The sequence below is a fragment of the Schistocerca serialis genome, chromosome 1 (assembly GCF_023864345.2).
Source record: "Schistocerca serialis cubense isolate TAMUIC-IGC-003099 chromosome 1, iqSchSeri2.2, whole genome shotgun sequence".
Classification (NCBI taxonomy): Eukaryota; Metazoa; Arthropoda; class Insecta; order Orthoptera; family Acrididae; genus Schistocerca; species Schistocerca serialis.
In genome coordinates this window covers 488,837,910-488,858,467 of record NC_064638.1, presented here as the reverse complement: position 1 = coordinate 488,858,467, position 20,558 = coordinate 488,837,910, and the positions used below count along the sequence as shown (strand labels likewise).

The 20,558-nt window shown below is 42.1% G+C and overlaps 1 protein-coding gene across 1 annotated transcript in view; it reads left to right on the top strand.

Annotated features, from left to right (window-relative positions):
• Window positions 1–20,558, top strand: part of LOC126473871 (chorion peroxidase-like) — a 253,336-nt gene that overhangs the window by 208,985 nt on the left and 23,793 nt on the right. The window contains exons 9-15 of the mRNA XM_050101206.1: window positions 1,435–1,580; window positions 8,759–8,886; window positions 11,529–11,642; window positions 13,278–13,410; window positions 16,114–16,241; window positions 18,477–18,586; window positions 19,716–19,808. Coding sequence (XP_049957163.1) covers window positions 1,435–1,580; window positions 8,759–8,886; window positions 11,529–11,642; window positions 13,278–13,410; window positions 16,114–16,241; window positions 18,477–18,586; window positions 19,716–19,808 — 852 coding nt within the window. The remainder of the gene's footprint in view (window positions 1–1,434; window positions 1,581–8,758; window positions 8,887–11,528; window positions 11,643–13,277; window positions 13,411–16,113; window positions 16,242–18,476; window positions 18,587–19,715; window positions 19,809–20,558) is intronic.

Sequence of the window (20,558 nt, the reverse complement as noted above, 5' to 3'; positions counted from 1 at the left end):
TAAATTTTTGAAACCTGTACGTAAAAATTTCGGTTTGCATCCATCCAGAAGGATGATATTGAGCACTGGTGGTGCTTCATCAGTGAGTAAGAGGTTTTTCCCTCTTTCGAAGAGAAATATAAAAATTATTGGCAGAAAGTTAGCGGCTCAAGTAACGAAAGCATCAAGCTCAGCTGATACTAATGATCCAACCTGTTTTTTCCTCGAAAAGAAAAACTTCTGATGGTTGATAGAAACAGTCGTTATTCCTGTTTCATCGGCACTGTATACTTGTGCTACTCACATAGATATTCTAACAAATAAAAAAATTCGTCAACAAGCTGTTTATTGAAGCCCATAGCTTTCGATATCGAAGTATTTTCCGGGAATCGTAAAGAAACTTTGTCTGGAAAACCATACAACCAGTCCCAACCATATTCGTATCATCGTTGAATTTATGCTTCAAATTAGTTTTGATTGCAAGATCGTATGCTAATCTCCGGACATCTTTCAGAGTTAAACCAGAAAGTCCACTCTCTAGTATTAAAATATGATCGAATAATTTTTTCAACCTTGTTCTGAAAACACAAGCGGATATGGGCCCAATCGTACTTTAATTGCCACTTCTTTGGCAGTTATTTTATTTATCCTAGCCCTTTTTGATCTGTCTTCTAAGGTAGTTTGTGAAACATTGAAGGTCCTTGCAGGTTTCAAGAAGCCCATCCTAGCTGATAACGCGTCGTTTATTACCTCTTACATGACCTCCTGGCTGCATAATTGTCAATTTGTCTTCCTTTGGAAGTTCTCAGCATATTTGACACCGACAAAAAAATCATTTTGTAATGCAGTATTATAAGCTCGGGCAAGACCGGGTACTGCCCTGTCTTGCCCCCACTCAGCGTACCCGGTCTTCCCCGAGTGTAGAGGTAATAAAAACAAGTTCACGCTACTATTAAATAAAATCCCTATAGTTTGCTAGTGTATAAAAACTTAGTAATAATCTAATATTCCTGACTAAGTAGAGTTTTTATAAATGTAATGACTATGTAATAATTACAGATTAAAAACAAACGAACATTAATCAGCTGATACCGTAAAACAAACTTACATTCAAAGGTGCGGTGAACTGAACATTCTTGACTAGTGGAGAGTAATTCTGCATCTCTCCACCAGAGGGCATAAACAGTACATCAGAAACATGGTACCTGGTTTCATCCCACGACCTAGTCTTATCCCACTTTGTCCAACAGTTTTTCGTTTATTAATTCTTATAATGTATCTCCCGTAACCACGAAAAATTTTTAATACCAACGAATAGTTTTGTGATGCTGACAGAAAAGATAAAATATTATAATGTGATCTTACGTTTAGAAACATCCTCATGGCATAGTGCACATGTAATATTTTTGGCACTATGTGGAGAAGGTCATCGTGCAACGTGCCGTCGTGTTACAGGCATCTACGCGCCGGCTATGGCGGTCTGCTCCGTATGAATCCCGTTTTCAATGAATATGGGCTCAAGGACCTGCTGCCGCTCAAGCTGGACATCCCGGATGAGGGCTGCACGCGGCCCAACAGGTCCATGTACTGCTTCGAGGGAGGTCAGTTGTGATCAAAGCACTATTCACAATGTTAACACTAAGAGCTTTTAGATGCAGTAAGTAGATATCAAGACGATGGACAGCTAAACACTGATAAAATTCCGGTCTGTGCGAGGGTTCGAACTTTAATAGTGCCAACTACTTATTTACAAACTACATTATATATATATATATATATATATGTTTTTCAAAGTTTTACTATTCTGCACTCGCTAGCAATGTGTATATCCCTTTAGCAGCGATGTGGAAGTCGTTCGCAACGCCAGTTGCGTTGACAGTTCGGGAGGAACGGTCTGTTGCCCAACGAATCTTTGTAACAGTTCTGAAGCGAATGTCATGAAATGATTTCTTCAATTAGGAAAATCTGAAGTCACAAGGGCTGAAATCCGGGGTGGTACAGCACTTCCCAGCCCCATCGATCGACCAAATCAATCGCAACTGGTCCCAGGCTGTATTCCAAAAATGAACAGCTTACAGACTGAAGCGACGAAATTTTCTATGTGACTTCCCATCATTTTGCAGAGAAATGCTCGACCGCATATGGCGCAGGTCTTGGTTTATTTGGTCGATCGATGGGACTAGGAAGTAATGTAGCACCCACCACATGTCTCGATACCCCTTGGCCGTCTTGGAGCCTTCCACGAGCTCCACTGGTCCTATGGATACCCTCCTGAATGTTCCCCAGAGCGTAATGGAGTCACCGACTGCTTATCTCCGTACAGGTGTCAAGGAACTATTCTCCTGGAAGACGGCGGACTCAGGTCCTCTCATCGACATGATGAAGAAGGTATCTGGATTCATAAAACCATGCAACGCTCTGCCACTGCGCCAACGTCCAGTGTCGCCAGTCACGTGCCCATTTCACCCGTAGTTGCCGGTGTCTTGGTATCAACCATGGCACATGCATGGGTCATCGGCTGGGCTGCGGATGCCCATCATTAGGAGTGTTCGGTGACTGTGTGTTCAGACACACTTGTACTTTGCCCAGCATCATAGTCTGATGATGGTTCCACCTAAGGTCGCCGACTGTCGTGTTTTACCAGTCTGGTCAGTCTACGATGCCTGGCACCTGGTAATGAGAGAGAACCCCCAACCCATCGCCGTTCGGACGTGGTTTCACCTTGATTTCGCCATGTGTTGATGGCAATCATCACAGCACTCCTCGAACACTGGACAAATGGTGCAGTTTCCGAAATGCTCGTGCCGAACCTCCGGGCCATCACAATCTGCCCTCGGTCAAACCCAGATACACAATCTGATCAAAAGTATCTGGACATCCCCAAAAACATACGTTTTTCATATTAGGTGCAGAGTGCTGCCACCTACTGCCAGCGACGTCAGTAGTCATCAGATATCGTGAGAGAGCAGAATGGGACCCTTCGCGGAACTCAAGGACTTCGAAGGTGCTCAGGTGGTTGGGTGTGACTTGTGTCATACGTCTGTACGCGAGATTTCCACTCTCCTAAACATCCCTAGGTCCATTGTTTCCAAAGTGATAGTGAAGTGGAAACGTGAAAGGACACGTACAGAACAAAAGCGTACTGGCCGACCTCGTCTGTTGACTGGCAGAGACCGCCGACAGTTGAAGAGGGTCGTAATGTGTAACAGGCAGACATCTATCCAGACCGTCACACAGGAATTCCAAACTGCATCTGGATCCACTGCAACAACTATGACAGTTAGACCAAACGACGCCAACCTTGGTGTAAGGAGCGTAAACTTTGAACGATTGAACAGTGAAAAAATGTGACGAGTCGATGGAAGGGTGTGGGTTAGGTGAATGCCCGGTGAACGTTATCTGCCTGCGTGTATAGTGCCAACAGTAAAGTTCGGAGGCGGTGGAGTTATGATGTGGTCGTGTTTTTCATGGAGGGGGCTTGCACCCCTTGTTGTTTTGGGTGGCACTATCACAGCACAGGCCTACATTGATGTTTTAAGCACCTTCTTGCTTCCCAGTGTTGAAGAGCGATTCAGGGATGCCAACTGCATCTTTCAACACGATCAAGCACCTGTTCGTAATGCACGGTCTGTGGCGGCGGTGTTACACGACAATAACATCACTGTAATGGACTGGCCACACTGGCCTACACAGAGTCCTGACCTGAATCCTATAGAACACCTTTGGGATGTTTTGGAACGCCGACTTCGTGCCAGACTTCACCGACCGACATTGATACCTCTCCTCAGTGCAGCACTCCGTGAAGAATAGGCCGCCATTCCCCAAGAAACCTTCCAGCACCTGATTCTACGTATGCCTGCGAGAGTGGAAGCTATTATCAAGGCTAAGAGTGGGCCAACACCACACTGAATTCCAGCATTACCGATGGAGGGCGCCATGAATTTGTATGTCATTTTCAGCCAGGTGTACGGATACTTTTGATCACATGGTGTAGATCGTGTGCCTTCCCTGTTCCATACACGGACAGGACGCTCACTGCTACTACATCCACCGTGCGTGTTTCTGACTAGCAGTCACTCCTCGCCAGGCGTCGCTGGTGTTGCGTGGACGGGTATTACCCATAGTGGGTCGGTGGTCATAATTTTCTGACTGATCAGTGTAAGCCAATGATGTAAATAGTAACTGGGATGCGAATTTTTTCTTTGGATTGAATCAAATAATGTATTTAAGTTAATTTCAAATACTTTTCTACTTTCCTTTTATATGCACGTCATACAAAGCTAGGGAAGCTGATGATATTCTGAACATAATTTGTTTCAAAATGGAGAATCCATTTTTGTTGCCCTCAGAATGAAATGTTTTATGAATGACAGAGGGGTTGCAGACTTGACGGTATTACATTAGGAGTTCTATTTGTGCAATCTATCTAATGTCTCAATGGTTTTGCTGTTTCAATTATAATAACGTATGACACAAATAGTAGTGAACTTACGAGATCTGGCTAAAAAATAACCATGATGCCAATCCTGAGCGGTCCATTCAGCATGTTGTTGGTCCCATCTGTACCGTGCTGCATGATGTCGTGGTTACAAAGATAGACCTGGCCATGGCCGTCGGGAGTGAAGTGGGGCATCATGCAGCCTATTGCGCACAGTTTGAGTCGTAACACGAAAAGCATTAATCCACATGGTAGCGTTGCTGTCACGGTTCCTCCGAGCCATAATCCGTAGGTTGCGGTCATCCGCTGCAGTAGTGGCCCCTGAGCGGGGCATGTCATCGACAGTTCCTGTCTCTCTGTATCTCCTCCACGTCCGAACAACATCGCTTTGGTTCACCCCCGAGACGCCTGGACACTTCCCTTGTTGAGAGCCGTTCCTGGCACAAAGTAACAATGCGGACGCGATCGAACCGCAGTACTGACCGTCTAGGCATGGTTGAACTACTGACAACACGAGCCGTGTATCTCCTTCCTAGTGGAATGACTGGAACTGATCGGCTGTCGGAACCATTCCGTCTAATAGGCGCTGCTCATGCATGGCTATTTACATCTTTGGGCGGCTTTAGTGACATCTGTGAACAGTCAAAGAGAGACTGTCTGTGATACAATACCCACAGCCAACGTCTATCTTCAGGAGTTCTGGGAACCGGGTTGAAGCAAAACATTTTTTGATGTGTGTATAATGGTTGTTCGAGTGCAGGTTGTAGACACGTGGTTGACGACATATGGAAGTCTGGATCTGGCCATGATAAGTGCTCGGGTAGCCTAATGGTAAGGCGAGCGCTCGTGACAAACGGAAAATCCGGCTTCGAGTGCCGGTCAGCCACAAATTTTCATTTCGCCACTCAGTTATACAGCTGATGGTTGTCCATATTTGCAATAGCGAATTTATTTAATATATTATACAAAACAATTTTCTATTATTCATAAACAAACTTTGCATTTATCAATAACAACAGGACACATTTGTCTTTGATCATGCTGAAGAATTTGATAGTAAATATAAAATAAATTGTTTTGGTTACGTAAGAGCGCACAAGTTACACGCCCAGCTAATTTTTTATTATTTATGAAATGCACTTTTTTCTGTAAGGATAGAAAATATGCAATGGACTATAGTTGAGTGATGTGCGATTCTAATTATTTGCCAAACAAATAACGAAACAAACAAAAATACGAATTTTCTCTCTTACGCATTCACTTACGTTTCTTTTTGTACCAATTATACGACTTCTGCTGGTAGTACTATCATTTACTACGTAATTTATGTAGTGTACTAGAACTACCGAATCGTAGTTTTGGCAGAGTGCGGCTCTAGTTATAGCTCATATATTGCGACTCTTCCGCAGTCGCTTTATCGGTGTACGACAGTTTGACTACACAGATCTCTGTAGGCGTAGGACCTTGTTAGTTTCAACAGCGTGAGAAGGATGACGGACATTATCACCAGCACAAATGACTATTTGTAGTGCAAGAATTTGATTTATTTACGATTTAGAGCTCAAATTTATAATTGTGAAGTATCCATTACAGCAGATTGTCAAGTTGTATGATATGTCATTGTTCTAAGCCATTAAAAACAAAGAAGTTTGCAAGTGTCGATAATAAAAATGAACTTCAGAGGCACTTCATAATGTTCTCATAACACCGCCTCTGAAATAAGCTCGTTTACTTTAATTTTATTTGTGCTTTACTCTACGTGATACTAGCTCTGCTCTACAAAAATTTGTTTACAATCACTTCGGCCGGGAGACTGATTATGCCTGTAGAGATGGAGGGATCCCAGAGCACGTCTTTCTACATTGTGACGGTTGGTCTCAGGGGAGACGATCAGAAGGCTGACACGACTACACAACGCAATCACTTAGAGAGCAAAGGTAGTGGACAGATCTCAACTACTCTGCAGACAGAATATCTAGAGCGCTGCGTAAAGAGTACTTGTAGCAATGAAAATACGGGCGACAACGAGCACAGGCGACGAATAACTCCACAGACAATACTAGAGCACACAGCAGCAGCAGTGATAGCAGACCACACGATAGCGGCATAGGCGATGACAGATAAACATAGAGTGAAGGCTTGATGTTTAATCCCCGGAGTGTCACGAAAACAAGTGTTCATTAGACAGTAACATTAGATTGTAAGAGAAATCGAAGTTTCTGACAATAATAATATACAGAAAAACGGAAAAGAATGCTGAGGGTCTGCTACATGACGACTAGTGTGACCTTAGGAAAGACAAAGGCATCGGAGAGGCAGTCCCACCATTGCGCTTCACAATGGAAGAAAAATCAAGACACGTTCATAGGATCTGTCAAGTTGGGAAAAGCATTGTCAACGTAAAATGGTGCAAGATAGTCAAAATACCGAGAGAAGTAGAAGTAAGCTATAGGGAAAGAAGGGTAATTCGAGAACTAAGAGTTACCAGTAGGATTAGATGCTAAAAAGGAAGTGCTCGGATTAGAAAGAGTGTAAGACGAGCATATAGTGTTTCGCTTTAGTGTTCAATCTATATATCGATGAAGCGACGACGGAAATAGAAGAAAGATTCAAGACTGGGATTAAAATTCTCGGTGAAAGGATATCAATGATAAGATTCAATGATGACATTGCTGACCTCCCTGAAGGCGAAGAACTACAGGATTTGTTGAATGAAATGAATAATCTAATGAGTACAGAACGTGGATGGAGAGTAAAACTAGGAAAGACGAAACTAATGAGAACAGCACGAAGCGTAACATAAAGATTGATAACCAACAAGTAGATGAAGTTAAGGAGTTCTCCTACCTAGGCAGCAAAATAACCCATGACGGACGGAGCAAGGAGGACATAAAAAGTAGAGTAGCACAGAAAAAACGGAGAATTCCTGACCGAGGGATATCTACTAGTATCAATCGAAGGCCATAATTCGAGAGACTATACGTTCGGAGCACTGCATTGTATGGTACTGAATCATGAACTGTGGGAAAACGTAAACAGGAGAGAATCGAAGCATTTGAGATGTGATGATACAGAAGAATGTTAAAAAATAGGTTGACTAATAGGGTATGCAGTGAGGAGGATCAAAAATGGTTCAAATGGCTCTGAGCACTATGGGACTCAACATATGAGGTCATCGGTCCCCTAGAACTTAGAACTACTTAAACCTAACTAACCTAAGGACATCACACACATCCATGCCCGAGGCAGGAATCGAACCTGCGACCGTAGCGATCGCGCGGTTCCAGACTGAAGCGCCTAGAACCGCTCGGCCACACCGGCCGGCAGTGAGGAGGTACTCTGCAGAATCGGCGAGGAAGGAAATACATGGGAAATGGAAATGAGCGTTTGGCGTCATTGGCCGGGAGGCCCCTTCCGGGGCAGATCCGGCCGCCATGGTGCAGGTCTTATTACATTCGACGCCACGTTGGCCAACCTGCGTGCCGGATGGGGATAAAATGATGACGAAGACAACACCCAGTCCCTGAGCGGAGAAAATCCCCGACCCAGCCGGGAATCGAACCCGGGCACGTAGGACGGCAATCCGTCACGCTGACTACTCAGCTATGGGGGCGGACAATACATGGGAAGACCACTGACAAGAAGAAGGGACAGGATAACAGGACACGTGTTAAAACATTAGGGATTTACTTCTGGTACCAGAGGGAGCTGCAGAGAGTAGAAACTGAGAGGAATACAGAGGTTTGGATACATCCAACAAGTAACCAATTATAAAACTACTGCCTACGATTTCTTCTTCTGATAGCAATTGCTGGTGTGCAGCTGTTGCAGTCCATCAAGTTTTGATGTTACTGTGGCCTGTGTCTTCACAACTTGTAACTTACAAGTACTGCTTAAGACAGACGTACAGTCACACCATCTGAGCGCGACAGGATTAGACTATCGCTGATGTCCTCGCCCTCATAGACGAGCAGTAGTAGATCGTGTGATCGTTATCCAGGAAGAAGAGGATCAATGTCTTTCTGACGTACTCCCTCCTAGACAGTATCAGTGTTGGCTTTCTATAACATTCTCTCCTGTCTTCCTATTTTCCTGTATTCTTAACACATAAATTGTTAATTTTAAACATTTTGGTATCCTAAGCAGTTTTAAGTTTACAAGGTACAACATTGTTAAACATTGCCAAAATAATAAGAAATCAAATGACCTTATGTACTAAGACTGCGAAAACGTAACTGTCTTAGTCACAAGCTGGTAAGTGATTTGTAAATGTTAAGAAACAAAATAAAGTAATAAAGATAGTGTACGGTTTGCACTTGCTCACGGCCCTCCGTGTTGCAGGTGAGATTCGAGTGAACGAGCAGCTGGTGCTGACGTGTATGCACACGCTGATGGCGCGAGAGCACAACCGCGTCGCCAACGGACTGGCCCAGGTTAACCCCCACTGGGACGACGAGACGCTCTTCCAGGTGAGCAGCGGCGCAATTCACTCACTGACCGAAGACCTTGTCCCAAGTCAGTGCAGCAGAAAAGGTGATCTGTACAGCATTTCGTTTCAACGTTTCGTCAAAAAATTGAATAAGATAGATAGCACGAAGTACAGAACCAAGGACATAGAACTGTAGTGCAACGTCAGTATCCCCATAGAAGGTGTCCCATACTGACGCAGCATCAACAGTAAGGAACATATTTACGGTCAGTGACAGGAAAACAATGAGCAAGTGACGCTTAAGTTATGCTCTTGAACCAGCTTTCGTGTCCGAGATCGCTAGCGCATGCGTATGCTCGAATAAAACTCTTTTAGACTAGATGACTGAACCAGCCCTACGGGGTCTTTCAGACAATAATGCCATACGAATCTTTCGATATCTCGTCTTACTTTTACCTGTCAGCAACAACATACCATTCTCGCATACTGAATGATGTCATATCTCCGATGTTCAGACTTCAGTATGAAATCTTTCCCTACAAACAATATATACCGTATCAACAAAGGCGCTTCTCTACTTCTACCCTAGAGCAACTAGATATGGTTCTACACATGACGCTTTACGCAGACGGGTCTAAGTCGGGTGAAGAAACAGGGTTTGCATATTTGTGTCGTACTACGGAAATCGGAACTACTACAAGCTTCCTCATGCTATAAAAACTAGAGCATCAATCCTGGAACTCGAAAACGAGCTGTTACCTCTCCGACGTACAGGAACTAATCTCTCAGTTTAGCAAACAATATAAAAGAGTGGACTTTCCCTGGATCAAAGGACATTCCCGAATCAGAGACAACGAAACTGTTGACCAGTTAGCAAAGAGCGGCAAAGCGCAATACCTTTCTTTGTGCGTCTACCTTATTCAGACTCGTAACCATTGTAACTAAAAGGGCATTTAATGATTAGTACCGATTGTGGGAAACCTCTCAGATGACGAAAGGAAAAAACTTTGCATGGACTGAACGATGCATTCCCAAAAGAACATCGTATTCGAAGTTAAAATTTCACGATCACATACATCAATCGTAAGATTGCGAAATTGATACCAGTCTTATCGTGAGCATCTCTCCGGAATCAAAGTTACATATCCATAACGCGAACATCATGTCTCATAAGTAGCAGACGTAAATCACCTGCTGCTCAGCTGTTGCCGCTACACCAATCAGCAGGCTAACATTATAAAGTAAACGTCAAACTGGGAGTCCCCCTAGCCGCAACTATGAAGAACCGTGCCCAGCAGCCAAAAGTCTGTGTCCACGTTGGAAGATATTTTCCAGAGACGGACGTTCGTCTCTAAATTATAAGTTGGAAAGACACAGGTCACAGTAACGTTAATACTTGATGAACTCCAACAGCTCCACACCAGCAACTGCTATGTGAAGAAGAAATCTTATGCAGTCGTTTTTTAATCGGTTGTTTGTGCGCAGTGTTAATCTCTTGTCCTATTAGTTATTTAATTCTGATACTGAACCCCATAAAAACGTATACCAGTAAAAAATGATCATTATTGTCAACTTTCTCAGCCCAAGAATAACAAAGTTTATACGTTTGTGTTATTTGTAGTGATATATAACAGTTAAAAGACAATGAGACATTCAAAAAACTGATATTAACATACAGGCTATGTGTAATTGTAATATATTACCTAAGAACGTGACTGGCTAATCATCTGGCCCGATGGAGCCCAAGGAAATAGAATAATACAAAAAAATTAACTCCTAGAAAAAAAAGAAATTCTACAGAGTGATTTATTGGAAAGTGAGATAAAAATCTCTCGCATCCCATCTGCAGCTATTCAAATCAGCGTGATTTGTATTTTAATCAGCCAGTACCTTTGTTCAGGCATTCATATTAATGACAGTATCCAATTTCAGCTGTGGTTCTGTTGTTATTGTATGGTTATGGTGAAACGAAGTATTGAAGCCCTCACGATTGATTAATTTATCAATTTAATTCCTTGGAGGAATCTATGAGGAGTTTCCTGACATACTGTCTAGCCAACGGTCGTTACACAGAATGTGTCAGCGTTATGAATTTTAGAAGAACAGGTTACGAATTTCCGCTTTATTCCCTGACTTAGTACGTCTGCTGGTTTTCTGTCAATCACTGTTTATAAATGCTTAGTATGTCGTACTATCAGACGAATGACACGGTTTCTGTTTAAGGCACTGTCAATAGCTTTTCCTTGATGGGCTACGTGGAACGGGGAGGTTTTACCAATGTGGGAGTCGATGTCGCCTGCGAGAAGGCAGTGCGCAAACCACATAGTAACATCCAGTGACACCATAGGCAGATAGCACACGCTGCAATCAGACTTCATCTGATGGAGCCGTAGATCTCATTGTGGAGTTTTGTTAATTCGTTAGCAGTTTCTCTAATCCAAAACAAAACTGGAATGCTTTCTGCAGCGTGCTGTGTTCGAATCCCTTTCCTATTTTTGTCTAACATATTCGCTTCAGGCATATATTTTTTCCATAAAAATAATGTTTATGAATATATTTCGCTATGAATAAATTGTGTACAGGAGCAGACATTGTACTACCTAGAAGTCAGAATGCGTATGGAAAAGGAGAAAGAGCAATGCTGAAATCAAGGAACTTCAGTTTTACTTTTGCTCTCTTTAGGAAGCTCGCCGTATCGTCATAGCCGAGATCCAGCACATCACGTACAACGAATTCCTGCCCATCATCCTCGGCAAGGAAGTCATGGAGAAGTTCGGCCTGCTGACACAGAAGGAGGTTAGTTTTTGTGTAGTCTTTATTTTATCTTTGATAGGCACATTATTTATGTCTTTTTTCACATTGAGCAACAAGTGACGACATACACATCTTCGAGCGCTTATCAGTGCTTTAAAAACGTAATAGAGTAGTATTACTTTTAGGGTTACTTTCGTTCAGTTTCATAGATGAAGCTCGTTGTAGATTGTAAAAGTATACTATAGCTTTATCTATTTCTGTTTTTAAAGTTATGCCTAATTCACTTTTTAGGAGCTTACGAATCAATAAACAACATGCACTTAATTCTCAACAATTTTAAGGTTTAGAAGCATTGTGACGAGATAACGCGTTGTACACGTAACTAGTTGACTGATCAGTTGGCACGTTTTGAGAAATGATGGCTGCCTGAGAGTCACATGGAATTCCTTGTTGCGTGATATGAATAGGAGTGCACTGATTTTCTCTTACATCTCATGATAATTTTATAATGCTTTTCTTGTAAAGGGAAGGATTGTCAGGGAGCCTGCATAACGATATGGCTGATGACCTTTTATACTATCCGCCGAAAATTTACAAGCATTTTCTCTCAGTTGCTGCCGGAGTGTTGGATGGGGATAACTTTTAATTGTGTATTGCAAAAGATGTTTTTATTTTCATTTCTTTCGTCAGTGGTCTACAAAGAAATAAGTTAATTGATTGCTAAGTTATAAATATCTTGTTTTCATATTTGTAGTGTTTCATGGTAGCACTTTCTATTGTTTTAATACACACAATATTTAAAAGATTGTAATTTAGCACTTACTTTTTTTTATATTTCCTTTGCTTTATGTTTTACCACAGCCAACTGTAATAACACTTCTTTGTTCAGCTTTATGTCAATATATTGGGATCTTCGGCGCTGCAATGTTGCTGTGCTGTGCATTTGATCTTGCAGCTGGATTAGCCGAGGTATTATGGGAACTATAGAGGGTAGCAGCACACACACACACACACACACACACACACACACACACACACACACACACACACAAACGTAAAGCTTGTAAGAGCGTTGCAGGCTAGGTTACGCTGAGAAATATTTGTTAAGAAAAAAATTCGATATGTTGCACCGTTTCCGAGTTAATTAGCATTGAAATTAGCCAATCAGGGTGTAGAGCGCGCAGATTAGTATTGTCGAATGCCCAATTTTTTTTATCGATCTCTTATTGAATTTTAGGAAACCAAACGAAGAACACGTTTGGCGATACCATCTCTGGCGGCTTGCTTGAATTTACGTGCACGACAGCTTGACTAACTTCAGTGCTCATGACCTCGGAAACGGAGCAAAGTATAGAGATTTTTTTAATGATTTCCCAGCACAATCTACCCTACAACACCCTTACACGTTCTATTATTTCTGGCACCCTGTGTATGTACAACTTCAGTAGAGTAAACGAACCGTCACATGATCCGCCAATTCTCTTCAATCCAATATCCTAATCCGCCCCTACGGTGACCAGTATCCCTTAGGTAAAAGCTGTTCTAATCTACGAGATGTACAGCATTACGAAGATTAACTGAGCCATTAAAAACACGAATAATACGAGTAATACCGACGTATACATTAAAAGTTAACTTACGACCCAACAGCATTGAAGAAATACTCTTGTGTTGCAGGGCTACTGGGACGGCTACGACCCGAACGTGAACCCAGGCGTGATCGACGCGTTCGCCGGCGCCGCCTTCCGGTTCGCGCACTCGCTGCTGCCCACCGCCGTCGAGCGCTGGAGCAAGGCCCACAGGTTCATCGGTAACCACGCTCACACTCTGCGGCCGCCTCACAGCGCACTGTATAGCCATCATCACTTACTCAGACCACGACTTGCATCAGACGGCCGTACTTTTTAGTAATTGCACGCGCAAAGACAACGATTCAGTTCAGCAAAACAAGTGACATCATCATTAGTTTGTACCTACTTTTTTTTGTCTCTCAGGCCTACTATATGGCTATGAAGACTACGATTCAGTTTAGAAAATCAAGTGACATCATTAGTTTGTACCTACTTTTTTTTGTCTCTCAATCCTGATGTTTTCTGCTTCTATTTTGAAGCATTTGGCACTAGCTATGCAGTGCGTGACGGAATAGTACCGACACTCTTCCAAGGGCTGTAGAGAGTCTCTAGAACAATGAACAGAAATCCAAGACTGGATACGTCATACATTGACGCTACAGAACGACGATGGTAAAGTGACCAGCTACCGACATATGACTTGAGTCTTTACGCTGAGCACCGCAAGTAGAACTTTATGCAATCTCAGATACTGATGTGGCGTGTCCACGCATGTCATAACAGTATGACAGCGTAGTGACTTACGTTTTCTGCTGAACATGTGACCTAGCGGTAGGCATTACCCGTATGATTTCGACACTTTACGCAAGGTCCATGAATGATGTTCACGGATATGGGTTCATACCCTCAATTTGTTCCTTAAGGCACGCTCTACAAACCCTCTAAGTTTATCGGTATTGCTCTGTTAAGCGCTGTATATACATGATATGATTGAAACAATATACGAATACTTTCCTTACACGTGAAATCGAGTCAACAGTTCATTCAGTCCAATGAATGCATGAAAGGTCTCCTGCAGTAGTCCACGTTCCCGTGACTGGTGGAAGCGTTCACCGGTGTACATAATCACGACAATTTTACTGCATAATCAGTCATCAACATTTACGACGATCAACACGAAAAATACACTCTTTTAGTTATCGGAAGTCTGGAGCAAGAATGAGGTTAAACTTTTAACATCTTCGAGAATGGCCGCGAAATTCTACGTCCTTAATTTTGTTGAAGCTTGACAGTCCTGCCTTATAATGATAACGAAAAACTAACACTCATCAACAACTATATCACTTACCTGGTGAATCACGCACAAGAACAGTGGAATACTGTATCTGTCCAAATCCAATAACAATATAGATCTATTTCTGAATTAATTATGTGTAGGGTATTTGTTAAAAAATTGTAATAATTTCATTGAAGTAACATCTTGGAATCATTCTTAATTTTCTGTTTTCCGGAAATCTTTTATTGCATATGGCCTTCAGAAAGAAGGTTACACGCTAAGATCGTTGCGGAACACGTCTAACAGATTGTCAGAACAGCGGACATGTTCCATGGTTCTTGAACACATAGTTCTGCCGCGGTGATTGTAACAAGTACATCACAGTATGCAAGTGAAACGCCACGGCAACTGAAAACGTGGGACACTGAAAAACTCCTAAATTATGCACTCATTCACCGTGAAATTCTGACAATAAATGGACCAATTTTAACGCCGCGTCCAACAGTAGTGAAATGTTGTCGACGAAGGTCGCACAGCCACCGAGATACTGATCGATGAGTCCAGATCTTGAACATGAGATTTCCAGATTTTTTGCGAGCAGAAAGAACGTGGAAAGAGATGGCTCCGGGACCAAGAAGCGGATTTCTATCGTCGACTAACTGCACGATGTGTGCAATGATATTCTGACTGTTGTTTACAGAGACTTGGTGACTACGTTGGAAAATAGTGTCTTTTATCTGTATCACTTTGAAATATTGTGCAGCATTCAATAAACGTAACTTCGCCTGCCATAACAATATGTAATTTACTTTTTGAAATCCTCTCGTATAACGCTCTGCTACGCGTGAGGTCAAAGAGACTGCAATGTACGGAGAATTTTTTCTGAGTTTTACCTCTTTAGGAGAGAGAAGCTTGGTCGATTCAACTTATTTTGAAAATCTCGAGGATAAGCATCCTAATCAGATGAGCGATTTGCAGCCTGTCTAGGACGAAAGAGAGAGCTGAAGGATTGTGATAGATAGTTTGCACCACGATCAGTCGAATCACAGCTATAGACATCGCTACAAATAAAATGGTTCTCGTTTGCAAAACTAAACCGAGTGGGGCTCCACTACCATAGAATAAATCACAAAAAAACAAAGAAAAGAATGCAGGTTGTTCTGTCACCGTTTGTTTGACAGGCATCACTGGACTATGGAGATCCTCATCCCTGATCCTGGTGCACATTGGCACAACTCCTGTATCAGAAAATGGGGAATCACCATTCCCAGAGAAAAGAAATTCGTAACCTCAACAGTTGATAATGAATACAGTAGCATTTTTTGTTGCCGAAATTAAACGATATATTCATATTTAATTTTGTTGTCCAAATGTTGTATTGCAATACACGTTGCAGTTTAGTACAGGTTTTACAATTACATAGAAATGATGCCTAACCTGTGTACTGGGTTGCATATGATATATTTAATCGTTCCGAACACAGATGCATCATACGAAATGATTTTTCATTATCAGAAATTAAGAAGCCTGCAAAATTTTTGTGATTCCGATAAATAAATTTGTCCTGTCTCGTCCTATGTTAAACTCATATTAGCATGTTTCTAGTGTCTGCGGCTTGCATTTCCGATTCGTTATCGCTGTAACTAACCCTAACCCGTGTTTCTAGCATCCAAGCGGCTGTCTGAACTGATCCGCAAGCCGTACGACCTGTACCGAGCTGGAGTGATCGATGAGTACTTCATGGGCCTCATGAACCAGGTGGCCCAGGCCGTCGACGACTCCGTCACTCAGGAGGTAAGACAATACGCAGCCGAGTTTATAACATACAAGGTGTGGCTAGAAAAAAACCGGACTAGTACTGGTGAAACAATAAAACGGATGCAATAAGGCTGAAAGTCGCGTGGCCTGTCACGTGACTCTAGCTCCGCCTACTGCTCGAGTTTCATCTGCCTCCTGCACTCAGTCTGCCCGTGGCGTCTGTTTTAAGTAGTTGACGTTTTGTCTGTGCGTCGGAAAATGTTGAGTGTACAGAAAGAACAGCGTGTTAACATCAAATTTTGTTTCAAACTAGGAAAATCATCAAGTGAAACGTTTGTAATGTTACAACAAGTGTACGGCGACGATTGTTTATTGCGAACACAAGTGTTTGAGTGGTTTAAACGATTTAAAGATGGCCGCGAAGACACCAGTGATGACACTCGCACTGGCAGACCATTGTCAGCAAAAACTGATGCAAACATTAAAAAAATCGGTAAACTTGTTCGACAAGACAACAAGTCAACTCCTGTTAACTCAGACACTGCTCTGATTGTTAAACGGCGATCTTGTCGAACAAGTTTACCGATTTTTTCAATGTTTGCATCAGTTTTTGTTGACAATGGTCTGCCAGAGCGAGTGTCATCACTGGTGTCTTCGCGGTCATCTTTAAATCGTTTAAACCACTCAAACACTTGTGTTCGCGATAAACAATCATCGCCGTACACTTGTTGTAACATTACAAACGTTTCACTTGCAGATTTTCCTAGTTTGAAACAAAATTTGATGTTTACACGCTGTTCTTTCTGTACACTCAACATTTTCCGACGCACAGACAAAACGTCAACTACTTAAAACAGACGCCACGGGCAGACTGAGTGCAGGAGGCAGATGAAACTCGAGCAGTAGGCGGAGCGAGAGTCACGTGACAGGCCACGCGACTTTCAGCCTTATTGCATTCGTTTTATTGTTTCACCAGTACTAGTCCGGTTTTTTTCTAGCCACACCTCGTATACTGAAGTAGCTGCCCCGTCAGCGCAGTGAGTTTATGGCAAAACAGTAATAGCACAAGGTGCAAGGTAACACCCATCAATTAGAAAGTAACACAAAGACAAGAGTACAGGGTGTTTCACATACGGCTCAAACGCCGCTTGCAGCATTTCACTGGAACCACTATCTCCCTTGAGAGGCTCTGATCACAGTATACGCTCCTAGTAGTTCCCCTGACTTTATTTCATAGCATATCTGTTTCAAAGAGACCATCTCTGATGAAGTGGTTAGCGTTATTAGCAAGTGACTCCCAGATCCCTGAGATGGGGTGGACAAAGCATAGTGTAACCGAATGGTGAAATGGTTCATTAAATAAGCATTGATACTGACACGCAAGCCGCCGAAGTGGCGTCAAACCGAAAGGCTGTGTGCCACATGCTATTTATTTTTTATTGGTTACAGACAAACCAGACGAGTTAGGAGAATTCCTACCACAAAAATTAGTTCATAATACTGCCATAGACGCAATAGCGGTGGGCGGTTTTTCATTGTCCAGCATGAAATAAATGTGCGTCTTTTTATTAGTTGTTGGAACTCTGAAAAAAGGTGTTCACAGACTTACAAGAAGTCACGGTTTTGTGTAGAAAGGTCGGGTCAATAGTACGTTGATTGCATCCCTGACTCTCGTTTTCAATTTATGCAAGATACTGCAGGTAATTGAGAAAGATTTACAGAACTCCAATTTTGATTGTTCTGTGAGGTCATATATCCTGATAAATGCCAGGATCAACTCTCCATCATACTTAGACTTGAATAGCCAGCTGCAGTACTAACTTTTAGCAACAGTATCGGAATTAAATAGTTTTGGGTACTTATATTCGTATCTGAATTGGTCAGTCGAAGCACTACCACCATCTCATCATAATGTTTCATTTTGAATTTCTGCACGGATGTGTGAGCAGATGCCTTGACAGCCCAAAACTGAGAGGGTAAATGGCGGAAATATTTTCGCGGTCTCCTTTCGAAGGCTGCTGCTATCTCACCTACTATGCGAAAACCGAGAACCACCTTCTACAAAGTCTGATGAATGGGTCGGGGGGTGAGGACGAACGGGGCCTGCGTGTACTGGTTCCACCGCAGTAACGGACACACAGGTTGTGCCTTATGTTAAACACCCTGTATATCCCTGAGGACAGTAAGACTGGACGTACCTCAGGAGAATTTCTCACCTGTATTAGGCTATAGCTGGGTGCACAGAATAATGTTAACTGTTATTCTACGCAGGTAACCAACCACCTCTTCAAGAAGCCCGGGCAGAGGTTCGGCCTCGACCTGGCGTCTTTCAACATGCAGCGCGGTCGTGACTTCGGTCTGCCGGGTTATATGGAATTCAGGTCAGTAAACAAAACACCAGCCTATTAGGCGTACACTTGCGAGAGAATTTTGGTGTGATGAATTACACTGGATGCTTCCAAATACTCGCTATTGACCAGACGGTTGACGACAAGTTATGTTCACAGAATTTTACGAGAATGCAATGAACGTATGGTTGCAAGCTTTTTCCGAAGAACACAGAAATGGCTCATCTACCCAAAAATGTACTAACCACTGTGTGGCAGAGTGTTTGAAACTCCTCATATTGCAACGCCTACTGGCTATTTGATGACCAGTACTTCTTACTGATGAACGAAGAAATCTGTTCACTGTTCAAAGATGCACTCTGCAGCAAAGCCGCCGAAACTGATCTCTAAAGCAGGAGTGCTCTGAAGTGTTATTTTGACTGCCGAAAAATCATCAACTTCTTGTTTATTTTGTTTTGTTCTTTTTACCATTCAGAAAGATGTACAAGTGGGAGTCATCAATCCTCCTTGAGTTTTTCCATGAGTTCAGTTCTGTCCAAAATATTTTCAGAATCCATTTATGCTCTTCTAAGAACAAGAGATATTCGTGCTGGCAGATAATGTATTAATGTTTCTGAGACTGGAGCAGACGAGCTCTTATAAATTGATGTATATCATTTGCATGAGAGCCAGAATTTTTAATGGTTTACCCAGTTCTATTGAAAAATATTGTAGTTGAACTTATATACATTTCACTATTGACTGTTAATATTTTGTTATTATTTCGGCTAGGACACAGTTATGATTACTTAAAGCTTACGGGTATAAATCAGACGTCGATGTACTTTGGTATTTTATTTTTCTAGAAGTTGAAGTTGGAGCCACTAATTCATTGTGCGTTTCAGATTAGTGTCCATTTAGAAAAAAACGAAAGTAATACCTGGAGGCACAGTCTTACAGAAGCACAAAAAATAATTCGCGTCAGGAGTTCTGACTTAAATGGAACGAAGGAAAACGATTACACAGCCTCTCTTGTCTGTATTTTGTTGTGATTTCTGTGGTCTGTTATTTTGTGAATCTATTTAGAACAGAGCGCAATAGCTTAAAAATTGTATGAATACACCTTGAATAAATAACTCTTCAATAGTCACCACTATGTAACATGCCTTTTTGTACTGTACAGGAAATTCTGTGGACTGCCTGGCGCTGAGACGTTTGAGGAACTGTTTGGCACCATGTCCAACGAAACTATCAGGAAATACGCCGCCATTTACGAGTAAGATTCTATTTACTCTTCATTTCTACTCCTATTAGCTTAACCATGGTTTCTGTTTTGTTCTGGTTCTCGAAATTGTAGAACAAAGCACGATATGTGAAAAAATAATCATGTGGTGCAGAATACTTCCAACCTTATGAAGTACCGCATCTATTCATATTTTTTACCATTAGGAAATATAACTTACTCCCTAGTAGAACACATACGTTACGAGAGCTAACAACTTCCATATTTTATTTTCTAGAATTTACCAAATGCTATATAAATATGTTGCATCACTGAACGGATAAAGATTAAAAAACCTCTAACACTGAAGTTATAATCGCAACCACATTGTATTAAAGTTCTGTGCAAGAATCAGAGAAATCTCGAGTTTCTTCGCAATTTAGCGTTAGTGGTCTACTTTGTACTCCTACTGATCTGTTAACTAAATAAAGCCCAATAGTTTCGTGGAGCACGGAAGAACTCGAATCTCCGAGCAACATTAAGAATTATCAGCCTACTAGTTTCTGCTGTTCTGCCGACGTGGTGGTCAACGCTTTGGTGGAGCGCGCTAAAAACTGAATCGTCATATTTCTTTTGAATGTGTAAAGAAATCAGTGCAATACACTGATGGTCAGTACATACATCAGCACTGTTAATTTTGTAAGTCGTGGCTAGACAGTGTGCTTTTCACATGCAGTGCGCTATTCCTTTAGTGTACTACATCGGTCTGCAGCATTGTTTGTGTCTCCATGCCTCCTTATCCGT